Source organism: Papio anubis, chromosome 13 (assembly GCF_008728515.1).
Source record: "Papio anubis isolate 15944 chromosome 13, Panubis1.0, whole genome shotgun sequence".
NCBI classification, from domain to species: Eukaryota; Metazoa; Chordata; class Mammalia; order Primates; family Cercopithecidae; genus Papio; species Papio anubis.
Genome location: NC_044988.1, coordinates 50,393,313 through 50,406,642, shown reverse-complemented (window position 1 = coordinate 50,406,642; position 13,330 = coordinate 50,393,313). Strand labels below are relative to the sequence as shown.

At 41.4% G+C, this 13,330-nt stretch overlaps 1 protein-coding gene across 6 annotated transcripts in view; it reads right to left on the bottom strand.

Annotated features, from left to right (window-relative positions):
- MTAP (methylthioadenosine phosphorylase) overlaps positions 1–13,330 on the bottom strand; it is a 50,196-nt gene that overhangs the window by 24,899 nt on the left and 11,967 nt on the right. For all 6 annotated transcript variants that reach the window (XR_002517559.2, XR_002517558.2, XM_003911652.5 and 3 more), the window contains exon 5: positions 666–768. Coding sequence is in view for 4 of the 6 variants with exons in the window: in XM_003911652.5 (XP_003911701.2) it covers positions 666–768 (103 nt within the window). In the remaining 2 variants the exon portion in view is untranslated. The remainder of the gene's footprint in view (positions 1–665; positions 769–13,330) is intronic.

The following is a 13,330-nucleotide window of genomic DNA, read 5'->3' as shown; positions in this document are numbered from 1 at the left end:
ACTGGCCCTTGTGGGGCTGTCCCCATAGTTCTGATTTGGCTATAATGGTAGACAGAAGGCTGGGCAGTAATGACCAAACTCAGGTCAAAGGCAACAGCTGCCAATCTGACCATTTTTAGAAGATCAATAACAGTAATTTAATTCATAAAAGCAGTTACCAGCCATTGGATGTTCCACAACTGACAGGCATGGTTCAGAGACTTCATTAAGTATTAACTCTCTCATCCCTCACACAGTCTTATAAGGTACATGCTATAATTATCTTCATTTTAGAAGATAACTGAAACCCACAGATGTCAAATAATTTGTCCTCTTGGACACAGCTACTTTGTTGAAGAGCAGAGATTTGATCCCAAGTAATCTGGCTCCAGACTGCATACTCTTGAGTAATGTGATATTCTATGTTAAATCATTTAAAACTTATCCAGATAGCAAAATCAAAACTTATTAAAAAGGTAGGTTGCAACTTTGAGTGGTTTAGCTTAAAATGAGAGTAACAGAGGCATTATGAGCAACAGGAAATAACTTTTCATAAAACTTTGCATAATATAAAGCAAACTTGAGTGAGGGTATGGGGCCACCTGCTCTGCCAATTAACCAGATGCCAGATGCCACCCCAAGCCCATATGATTTATTCTGGTACACCTTGCAGAAAGACTACACACCTCTCTCGTTTTGGGGCAAAACGGCTCAGCCATTGGAATATGGCACACTCCTCTGGCACAAGAATGACTTCCATCATAGAAGGACTGAGGTCTCATAGTGGTCCTACAAAATAAAGCAAAAAAGGTTTTTGTTTGTTTTACTTTAAGGCCATCTTTCCATCCTCCAAGGGCTGGTGAGTCAACTTTATCTAGGTCAATATTTTGGTCTTTACTCTAGACTCAATTCCTCTGGATAAGCTGAAGACAATTGTTTACAAAAGCTTCAGGGTGGTATTCAGCTTTTTTGGCTCTGGGCTGGCAGCAACACACCACACAGCAGGAATTAAAGTGTCTGTGGTCTGGCAGCCGTGATGGGGTAACCACTTTGGATTGCAGGTGCAACTCAACTGTGGGCTCAGAAAGGCCAGGTAAAACACTTAAGAAGTCAATACGAAAATGTTTCATCATCACAGATGTGGAAAATCATATAGTTAACACCATATACACATCAGCCAGATTCAACAATTTCTTAAATTTTGTCCAACTTGCTTCCTCTATTAGCTTTTTCACAGACACAAATCTCAGGCTTTGACTCAGAGCAGATGCAAATTTCCCCAATGTCTTAAGAAAATTTGTTTTTAAACAGTTGCTTTGTTAGTTTCAGGGTCCAAACAAATACTTACCTTGCATTTAATTCCCATGTCTCTAAGAGTAATTCCTGCCTGTAACGCCAACTACACTGTTTCATGCCAGTGACCCACTGAAATAAACAGCCACTTGTCTTGCTCCATATTTAGGAATCTGCTGCCTCATTTGGATTGTTCTTTTTCCCAGCCGTAATTAATTCTAAAGTGTCTTAGTTCAAGTCCTATAACAAAACAGTTGTGAATCCATGAGAGGCTAAAATTAATCTAGCACCAAGTCACCTGGAAATTTCTTGTCAGAAGTTTTCAGAACAAGCCACTTTCTCTGTGCATTCAATTATTCTAAATTTGAACTGATGAGTAACACAGGGAGGAGGGGACAGCATGGGAAAGATGGGTCAAGGGAAGCCAACAGGGGCAGGTAGATAACATGATGTCCTCTTCCAGGGGTGGGAGGCAGCACTGAGAAATAGTTTCGCTGGTTCCGTTTACACAGCTGGCATGTCTACTGGCCAAAATTAACCTGTTACTTCTAGTCCATCACACACTAAACAGTGGCATTAGCTGGCACCAAGGCCACCTCACTCAGAAATAAGGCTTCAGTGCTCTGGAGGAATGAAAACCCCATCCGAGCTCCTCCCAACCCTCTGTCATATGTGCTTTAGGGGAAATGCTAAGTTAACCCCAAAGCAATTCCAGATGGAGTTGAAGAACAGGTCAAATGACTGTTTCAGCCTGTATAAACAGAGGCTTTTCTCTTTTTGAAAGATTAACCAATAAAACAGTGCCACGTACTCAACTTCAGCTCTGGCTTTGTTTCAGCCTTTGATGAGTCAAGCATTAGCAACATCCCCACTTATAACTATGATATGAAAACAGGGCCACAAAAGCCTCCAGTGGCTATACTCCAACTGACTTCCACACCATAACACTCACATCTCATCTACCTCTGCCCATCTCTTGTCTATCCCCACCCACTTGCCTTGGAACCCCCGCCTTTGTTTTGAACTTTTTAACGTTAAGAATAACAAGTATTTATGTTAAACTTCATGCGACGTTAACATGCACCTGATAATTATTAACTACAGTCTTAATTTCCTCTCATGCATTTTTCTTTCTCAACAAAGCTCCCTAACTACTAGCTATGTGGACTTAAACCAAATTGCCATATCTTTTTGAGTCTTCATTTTCCAATTGTAAAACATAGTATTCATCCACCTATTTACAAGGATGTTAGGAAGATTAAGTCAACCAAGATGTCCAGATAACTCATAGCAGCTCACAAGTGTGGGTCTGGGCTAGAGACAGAATTGGAGTCAGCACCAGATGGGGCCTCACAACACTCAACCTTGTAAGGTGCAAGCAAAGAGTTTAGCTCTGGGGAAGAAGCAAGGCCTTAAAACCATTTTTGGGCTATACTATCAAGACACTAGAAGGGAATGTGCAAATGAGGAACACCTCTTATAGTTTGCCCACCTATTTGCAGTTTTCTGTGTCATCAACTTAATTGTCAATACATCCAGTATTGAAACGTTTAATGATCTACACTTAAATTCCTATAAACAGCAACACACCTGCACAGCATAACAGGATGTGTCATTGTTAATGCTGAATGAAATTCTGACCAAGAGCAATGGGGTTTACAATCACAGCTGAGGGGAGTGGATGATGCCCTCAAAAGAAATTCTAGAATGAAATGTGTATAACTTTAATAGCACCAGTCCTCCTTCTGAAGGTCTCTATCAGAGAAATCGGAAGTTTTACAACTTAGCAAGAAGCCTGGAATAAGTCTGCCAGTCACACCCCACAAAATGGGGACTGTTGCCCAATTAAGCCTGCCTGTTCACTTCCAAGTTGCAGCCAAAACAGCTCTTCTATATTAAGAATCATATTTCTCCCTCATGCTGAATTTTCTGAGTGACACGGAGAAAACACAGGAAACATAGTTTTGTCCCTGGATTCAAATGAATTTTTGTGTGGTCTTGGGCAAATTACTGAGCTTCTTCAAGTTCTTTCTTCATGAGGTATTAGCAACATCCCTATTGCTACAGTCTGAAGTTTTGTGTCCTCCCAAAATTCCTATGCTGAAATCCAAACTTCCAAGATGTGATGGTATTAGGAGATGGAGCCTTTTGGAGGTGATTAGGCAGCTCTCTCATGATTGGGATCAGACCCCTTATCTTATAAAAGAGATCCCAGAGAGCTAGGTCGTCCTTCTACCACCATGTAAGGACACAATGAGAAGGTGCCATTTGTGAGAAAGAGGGTCCTCACCAGACACCAAATCTGCTGGCAACTTCCCAGCCTCCAGGACTGTGAGAAATTTCTGTTGTTTAGAAGCTACCCAGTCTATGGTATTCCGTTATATCAACCTGAACAGACTAAGACACACATTTACACCCTTGCTTAAATATAAAAACAAGGCTGCAAAAACCTCCAGTGGCTACCTTCAATAGATGATGATGCAATAACATCTCCATTTTAGATTTCAAATAATGGCCCCTCCAAAGATGTCCACATGCTAACCTTTAGAACTTATGAGTATATTACTTTAGATGGCAAAGGGGAACTAAGAGAGCAAATGGAATTAAGGTTGCTAACAAGCTGACTTTAAAATAGAAAGGTTATTCTGGATTAACTAGGTGTGTGGCATGTCTTCACATGAGTCCTCACATGTGGAAGATGGAGGCAGAGGAGTCAATGTCAGCATGATGACAGGTGAGGACTCCACTGCCATTGCTGGCTCTGAAGATGGATGAGGGCCATAAGCTAAGGAACGTGAGTGGCAAAGGGCAGGGAAAGGGATTCTCCCCTAAGCCTCCAGAAAGGAATGCAGCCCTGCTGACAATTTTTTTAGTTTCAGTGAGACCCATGATACACTCCTAATTTACAAAACTAAAAGGTAAGGTCTGCTTCTTACTCTTGCTTTAACCAGTAAACCCCTCTAGCTAGGCAAGGGGACTAATTTTTATCTCCCAATTAGCTTGGGCTCCTACTGGAAAACATGGATTTCAGGGACTGACTTATCCACTGGCTTTACCACTCACTAGCTGTGTGCCTCTGGGAAAGTCACTCTCGTCTCTCTGCACCTCAGTTGTATCAGTTTCCTTAAACGGGCGCAATCCCACTGACCTATAAAGTCCCCGTGAGAACCGAATGAGACTACATGAAGCAAGTGCTTGGCATTTGTCACTATCATTTATGGAAAATATGCTTCTGAACATTTCTTCTGCCAATCCCAAAGTATGACATATTGATGGGCCTCAAGTCAAGGGTATCCAACAAATTGCTTAAGGTTGTCAAGCAGGGATATATGATAAGAAGTTAGCCGACAAATTTAAAAAAAAAAACCTGCCTATGGAAAAGTAAAGGAGACAAAATGATGTGTGCTGGCAAGAAAAATGAGTTCAAGACAGTTAAAGAGAGAACACTGGCACTTTCAAAGAGAGGGAGAAAAGCCTAGACATAGACTGACTGGTAGGTTGTTTCTTGAATCAAGACTCTTACATTGGCTTGAAGATAGCCGTTGGTTAATATGTTTCCTTTGAGGAAATGTGGTGTTGCAAACAAGCTGAGGGCAAACACCCATCCCCCAGCAGAAGCAAACACAATCATCGACCTCTGAGGACGTTTCAGAATATGGTCTGTATCCACAACAAGCCCCAACATGCAGAATCATGAGTCAATTAATTTACCGGCAGAGCAGAATAACGGCTGCTCATAAGGAGGATGGTTTAGGGGAAGTGCATCTACCCATCATTTAAAATATATCCCAAGAATCAAACAGCAGCGTGAATAGGCAGTCATGAGAAAAAATTCGGACAGAAACAACATCAGACTAAGAAGTGGAACAATTCTGTCTTAATAACCAGAAGTAAGTGAGGTTCACACATGTAATCCCAGCACTACAGGGGGCCAAGGTGGTTGCAGCCTTTGAGTTTAGACGTTCAGGACCAGCCCAGGCAACATAGTGAAACCCTGTCTCTACAAAAACATACGAAAAATTAGCTGGGAGTGGCGTCACACGCTTGTAGTCCCAGTACTTGGGGGCCTGAGGTGGCAAGATCACCTGAGCCTGGGAGGTCGAGAGGCTGTAGTGAGCTGTGGCGCCACGGTACTCCAGCATGGGCAACAGAGTGAGATCTTGTCTCAAAAAAAGAGAAGTGAAAACTTATGAATTTGGAGCAATATCATTAAGATCCTCCTACTGTTCTAATATCAACAGTGCCCCTGAGTGCTGATGGTGGCATAAAAAAGGAGGAAAACCAATGGATGTTTATATCCCAGTCAAGCAAGGCTGCTTAATAAACAGGTAAGTTTTCCCTTATTTTCTATTATATTTCATGAGCTCATGCTAAACAGTAGCACAAAAATAAAAATCCTCACTCTACACAGGTGGTGACAACAATCTCTTTGGGCCTCAGTTTTCTCACTTTTTGTAAAAGGGAAGGATAAGGTAGACAGAAGATGTCTTCTACAGCTATGATAATAAGCAGTGTCAGAAACATAGTAAGGGCCTAAGTTTCCTCAACTATAAACTGGAATGACTGCTGTATGCCATAAGTGGGATTAACTGATTGTGACACCTAATAGGAACTCAAAAATTGGTAGTGTAGGATTTTTAATAACAGGATATATTATGGGAAGTTAATAACACAACTAGGTTATGGAATAGAATGTAAGAATGAACCTCATCCAGGGGAACAGTGGACACCACTTCAAGGACAGCTACAGACAAGAGGATGGCAAAGAATGGGGATGCAAGTAACTGGGGAAAGGGAAGGTGAAGGAAGATGATGAGTTCATGCTTAAGTTTCTGTCTTCTCTATAAAGGTGGAGGTGACATTCTCAGCTAAAGAGTGAGGGAAATGAGGCAGAAGCAGTAAGAACAGTAAGGGTTAAAAATAGCTGTTGACAGGAATGAGAGAAGGAGCTAAATAAAGGCTTCTTGCATAACTCTTTACCGTAAAACACTTTCTAGTCATCAAGAGACAGAAAGAGAATGACAAAATACTTGACATCAGAGCATACTCCCAACCTCAGGGACCAGAGCTTTATGCTATGACATAAAGTTCTAGGGGAAGCCCAGGCAGGGCTGGTCTCTGGGAGAAGAAAACAAGACTGACATAACTGATCCCTCAGCACTGTGTTTACAGCGGGGCTTTCCTGATGAGTAAGAATGCGTGACAAAAGCGAAGTTGAACCCCTCCCAGTTCTAGCAAGAAAATAAGTTGAAGAAATCATCTGAAGAGGGGAGGATACCAGAACTTTTAGGAATCAATTCAACACTCTCATTTAGCAGATGAGGACATTAAGTGACAAATGAATTTCACAGCACAGCCAGGAAAGAATTCTGGATGTCCTCACTTCTAAGCTGGGATTCTTTCACTGCATTCTTTGAGAAGGTAGAATCCAAACACGGGCCTTGGGCACAACAGGCCAATATGTTATTAGCCACATTTTACAGAAACTACTTAGCTCCAGGAATCACACTGTGCTTCCTTTAATATTCAGTTTTTGGTCATATTTTTCTCATTGTAAAAAAAAAAAAAAAAAAAACAATGTCTGCAAAACATTCCTGATAAAGAAGACTATTAAAAAAGAAATCTCATCCTTCTCCTTACTGATATGTTTGCAAGTTTCATCTTGAGATACTTCTGACAGTGACAGCAGTTGAGCAAGTCCTACTCATCTGATCCTTTTTTAAAAAATATGTAGCTGGGTGCAGTGGCTCATGCCTATAATCCCAGCACTTTGGGGAGGCCAAAGCAGGAAGATTGCTTGAGGCCAGGAGTTTGAAACCAGCCTGGGCAACATAGTGAGACCCCCATCTCCTTAAAAAAAAAAAAAAATTAGCCAAGCATAGTGGCAAATTCCTGTAATCCTAGCTACTAGAGGGGCTGAGGTGTGTGGATTGCTTAAGCCCAGGAGGTCGAGGCTGCAGTGGGCCTTGATCAGGCCACTGCACTCTAACCCGGGCAAGATCCTATCTAAAAAAACAACAAAAAAATACAATGTGGGCATCTTTTCAAACAGTTTATAGATCTTGTTTTTCTTAGATTTGCATAATAAAAATGGTGTACTGATTTCCTACAATCATCAGGATTAATGGTAAAGAGAAAGAAGAGCAAGTGTAGAAATTGTTGGAATCCTCTGCCCATGTATCTTTAATGGCATGGACAGTTAGTAGTTGGGGGTGAAAGAAGGGCCATATCACCAGTTCCCCCACACATACAAATGATTGTGTAGAGGTATCTCACAAGAACTGGGCTAGAAAATGGAGGGCCCATGTACCACAAGTACAGGAGGAAACAACAAAATGTCTCATGATTTGAATAAAGCAGCTGGCAGGGAAACAGTCTTGCTTTGCTCCAATGGCAAAAATCTCATTAAAAACCAATCCTGTGCACCACTTTATAATGCATCATCGAAGTTGAGCTTTAGAAGTCGGGTGGGTGCAGGAGGCAGGAAAGAGTCATGCCTTTCTTCTCCATGGCTGATGAATAAAAACTAAGCAAAGGCCAGTGATGCGTAGTCATGCTTCTAAATTTCTCTAAGTCTCATTTACTTTGACTCTTTTATGAGGTCTTTTTTCCTCCATAAACAGAATATCTTGCTTCAGTTTCCCATAAGTGACTCAGTGAGAGCCAGGTGTGCATACATACAAGGGTGTGTACCACAGGAGAGAAGTTCCAAAATTATGAACTTGGAGTACATATCTTATGAGAGCCTTTTAATGTATAAATAGCCTGATGACTTCCTTTCAGGACAGACCAAAGGTCAAATACTTTCCCCAGTTCAAACAGACTGTTTAATCGCTGCAAAGAAGTGGAACAAATCCCACTCCTAACCATCTTTTACCCTCAGTGGCCAAATGACTTGTGGCTCTAACAATGGGGACCTTGTACAAGTTGAAAGAAATGGATTAATCAAACACAATCCAGCAGGAGGCATAGGCACTGAAGAAACCTACTGCAGACAAGCCTTCTAGACAAAGTGCTTGGTAGAGATTCTGATTTTCCTATTTTTAATTTTTGGTTTGGGAAGAACACTACACACAGAGGCCAGTACCGATGGCAAGGAAGCATCAGGAAACTCGTCCCTGTGCAACAAAAATGGGAAAATGAAAAATATAACCCATTCTTTTGGGTTCCAGAGCAAGATATATGTTGCTTTCTACGGATGCTCTTCCACAAATGAAAGATTATTATTTTTACTTTAATTGCTATGGAATTTCCTCGAATGAGAAAGACACAAAGACTGACTGCACATACGCAAACATACTTGAGCCTACTACACTCTCTCTCTCTCTTTCCAGGACAGTCATAACCAGAGTTCCCCTTTTCTCATGTCCAGGCTTTTTAACTTCATCAGCTGTAATGTAGCATGAGAAAGAGAAGAAAAAATATTTTCAGAAAAGAATGATGTTTTTCTTAAAAGAGCTTCCAGCATTGTCAGAGTCCTTCAAGAGTATATTTCATTATCAGAGCAGAAATCTAATGTTTCTAAAAACAACCCTAAAAATCAGCCACATGTCTTTCTTAAGTCTGAGGTTGGTCCCTCTGCCCTGCTCATGCTGGCACTGAAGGAAAAGAAAGTGATGTGCTTTAGCTTGGCCATCTATAAAATAAGAATAGCCATATTATTAAACAATCTCGATAGCCTTTGAAGCACACTTTAGGATGAGGATTTTTTTTTTTTTTTTTTTTTCTGAGACAACATGCTGACAAAGTTATGGCAATAGGTCAATGTGTGTGGTTCTAGATAAGTCCCTGGAGAGAATACAAGGGCAGTGTAGGGAAAAGGAGCCTGGGCCAGGCACAGTGGCTCACAATTGTAACCCCAGCACTTTGGGAGGCCAAGATGAGTGGATCACTTGAGGCAAGAAGTACAAGACCAGCTTAGCCAACATGGTGAGACCCCATCCTTACTAAAAGTACAAAAATTAGCCAGGTATGGTAGTGTATACCTGTAATCCCAGCTACTCAGGAGGTTGAGGCATGAGAATTGCTTGAACCCAGGAGGCGAGGTTGCAGTGAGCTGAGATTGCATCACTGCAGTCTAGCCTGGGCGACAGAGTGGGACTGTCTCAAAAAAAAAACAAAAAACAAAAAACAACAAACAAAAAAAACAAAACACACACACACACACACACACACACAAGAGTGAATGTGAGAGAGAGAGAGAGAGAGAGAGAGAGAGAGAGAGAGAGATGGTACAATTCAGCCCTCCATTTGGAAGAAAGAACCAACATGCAGTGGGTAAAGTGATTTGCCCAGGGCCAAACAGAGTCAAGATGAAACCTCCTGATTCAATGCTCCTGCCCCAGCTGCCCTGGAATCTATAATCCACTGGGTGGCTTTACAGGATGTTACAATTCTGTTAAACAAGTTGAGGCTGTGGGTATGTCTCTGGGAAACCCCAGGCTAAAAATGGCACAGCCTGTAGCTATTTGTATCTGATGCCATCAGCAAGTGGAGGTAGGAGATGCCTGTCTCAACACACCAAGATTCACTTTACTAAGAAATGTGCTATCAGTAAAACACATAGAGGGCATTACCCACAAGGCAAAAAGTTCTGATTCTCTTCTGCTATAAGATGTTCAAACACATAATGAATCATATACGTGCTCAAGCCTGGTTAACTGGAACCCACTCAGCTCAATCAAAGGCAGTAGCACTTAAAAGATGCATCCAACAGCAATATGATGTTAGCCACCTAGGTAATTTAAAAATGTCTAGTGGTCACTGAAAAAGTAAAAGAGAAACAGGTAAAATTAACTTTAAAATCTTGTCTAACCTAATATATTCAAAACGTTATCACTGCAAATAAGTAATCAATGTAAAAATTGAGATTTCATGCTAAATTATATTCTCTTAGGGATCCTTCTTTTTTTTTTGAGACGGAGTTTCACTCTTGTTGCCTAGGCTGGAGTGCAATGGAGTAATCTCGGCTCACTGTAACCTCTGCCTCCCAGGTTCAAGCGATTCTCCTGCCTCAGGCTCCCGAGTAGCTGGGATTATAGGTGCTCACCACCACACCTGGCTAATTTTTTTTTGTATTTTTAGTAAAGACGGGGTTTCACCATGTTGATGAACTCCTGACCTCAGGTGATCTGCCTGCCTCAGCCTCCTCAAAATGTTGGGATTACAGGCGTGAGCCACTGCGCCCTACCAGGGATCCTTCTTTTAACAGATTCTTTTCTCCTGCTGTTGTAAAGTAGTATCAACTAGTGGACCCTCCAGCCAGTCCGCCCACACTCTCAATAATGGCACTCAGTTATTCAGAAGGTTAACACATGCAAGATCCCACAAAAGGCACTTGTTAGAGACTTTGAACTTCCAAGGAAACATTAAGAAGGCAGGTTATCCATATGTCTCATAAACAGAAAAATACTAGAAGATCTTAAGGTTACCTGGCCAAGATGCGCTAAGATAGAATGAAACCAGATCTGATGGCAATACCTGTTCTCTTTCTAGTCTCCATCTTCTGACCCAACTGCTTTCTTGAAAGAGCCAGTATGTGAGTAAAAGATCTGGGAAATGCAACAGCATATAGTTATATCATTTAACTAACAAATTAACCCAAGGCTCAGTGCCCAATTCGGACTTTACAGTATCGTCTGTAATACTTCATAAATCTGGATCATCCTGAATATGGAGTTTTGTATTCTGCTCTATTTAGCAATCATATTATAATCATTTTCTTAAACTATTACCTCCAAACACATGGACGTTCACAGCCATTGAGATTATGATCAAGATGTTTCCAAAATACAAACTCCAGCCTATCCCTCTATTCAAATGACTATGTTCAAGCCCTCAAAAAATACTGACAGAGCAAAGATGGGCCAGGAACTGTGGGCGTTGGTGATATGGTGCAAACAGGGCAGACAGGGCCTCTTATCTCACATGGCTTATATTCTAGAGGGAAACAGGTCATAAATATATAGTGTCAGGTATAAATACATGATAAGGACATAACTCAGGGTAAGAGACATGTAACCACTTTAGTCTAAACCCATTATTTATTAGGTTGAACCACATGAAACTGCTGATATTCAACCATTTCTGACCAACGGGATGGGCAATTTCAAAACAGTTTCATTCCGTCAGGAAACAACCAAGAATGCTTCTGATGGAACAGAAATTATGATGAATCCCTGAAAGGCAGAAGACACAGTGGCCTGGACTGGACAACCCTCTCTCCCACAGCAGAAGCTCTAGGAGAGGGCTGTGAGTGCCGTAAGCTCAGAGATAACTGACGGGAGGAGCAGCATGGACTGAGGTGGTAGGCAGGGTGATTGGATGGGGGACTGTGGAAGGATCCCCAAATGATTTAACTCTGTGCTACTCCCCACTCTCCACCCAGCCCAGGAGGCTCCTGTCTTCATCCAGAGCATTTTGAGAGGCAATTATTTCTACTAGGAATAGGGGAGGGGGTGGCCCTAGTACAGCGGCCCCCAACCTTTTTGGCACCACGTAAGGAAACTAACTGAAAGAAAGTTCCAAAAACACAACCTGATTAAAAAAGTAGGCAAAGGACTTGAATAGACATTCCTCAAAAGAAGACACATAAATGGACAACAGCTGTATGAAAAATGCTCAACATCACTAGTCATTAGGAAAATGCAAATAAAAACCACAATAAGGTATCACCTCACACCTGTTTGAATGGCTTTTTTTTTGCTGTCATCCAGGCTGGAGTGCAGTGGTGCATTCATGAATCATTCTAGCCTTGACCTCCCAGGCTCAAGCGATCCGCCCACCTCAGTCTCCTAAGTAGCTGGGACAACAGGTGTATACCAACACACCTGGCTAATTTTTGTTTTATTTTTTATAGAGACAAGGTCCCATTATGTTGCCCAAGCTGGTTTCAAACTCCTGGGCTCAAGCTATCCTCTTGCTTCAACCTCTTGAAGTGCTAGGATTACAGTTGTGAACCACTGTGCCAGGCCACAAATGACCTTTATCGAAAAGACAAAACATAGTAAGTGTTGATGAGGATGTGACAAAAACAGAACCTTTGTATACTGCTGGTAGGAATATAAATACAGCCATTACTAAAATTCCCCAAAAAACTAAAAACATCAACTACCACATGATCCAACAATCCCATCTCAGGGTGTATAAGGAAATCAAATTTTATGTCAAGAAAGACATCAGCCCTTCTATGGTCCCTGCAGCATTATTCACAATAGCCAAGACATGGAAGCATCATAAATGTCCAACAACAGATGGACAGATAAAGAAGAGGTGGTCTATATATACAACGAAATACCATTTAGCCTTAAAAGAGAAGGCAATTCTGTCAATTGCCACAACATGGGTGAACCTGCAGGACATTATGTTAAGTGAAATAAACCATTCACAGAAAGACAAATACTGCATGATCTCACGTATATGTGGAATCTAACTAAGTCAAACTCATGGAAGTAAAGAGTAGAAAGGTTACCAGGGGCTGGGGTTTTGGGAGATGTTGATCAAAGCACAAAATTTCAGTTAGACAGGAGGAATAAGTTTTTGAGATTATACTGCAGGGTGATTATAACTAATGACAACGTATTATGTATTTCAAAATTGTTAAAGTAAAAATCAAATGTTCTCAGCACCAAAGATGATATGTGGGGTAATATGTTAATTAGCTTTGCTAATCATTGTACAATGTATACATGTATCAAAACATAATGTTATACCTCATATATACATTTATCATTTGTCAATTAAAATTCAAAAACAAAAACTCACAATGAAAAGCTTAAAGCAGGCTGGGTGCGGTGGCTCACGCCTGTAATCCCAGCACTTTGCACTTTGGGAGGTCGAGGTAAGTGATTTCCTGAGGTCAGGAGTTCAAGACCAGCCTGACCAATATGGTGAAACTCCATCTCTACTAAAAACACAAAAATTAGCTGGGCATTATGGCAGGCGCCTGTAGTCCCAGCTACTCGGGAGGCTAAGACAGAAGAATAGCTTGAACCTGGGAGGCGGAGGTTGCAGTGAGCCGAGTTCATGCCATTGCACTCCAGCCTGGGTGATGAGGCTC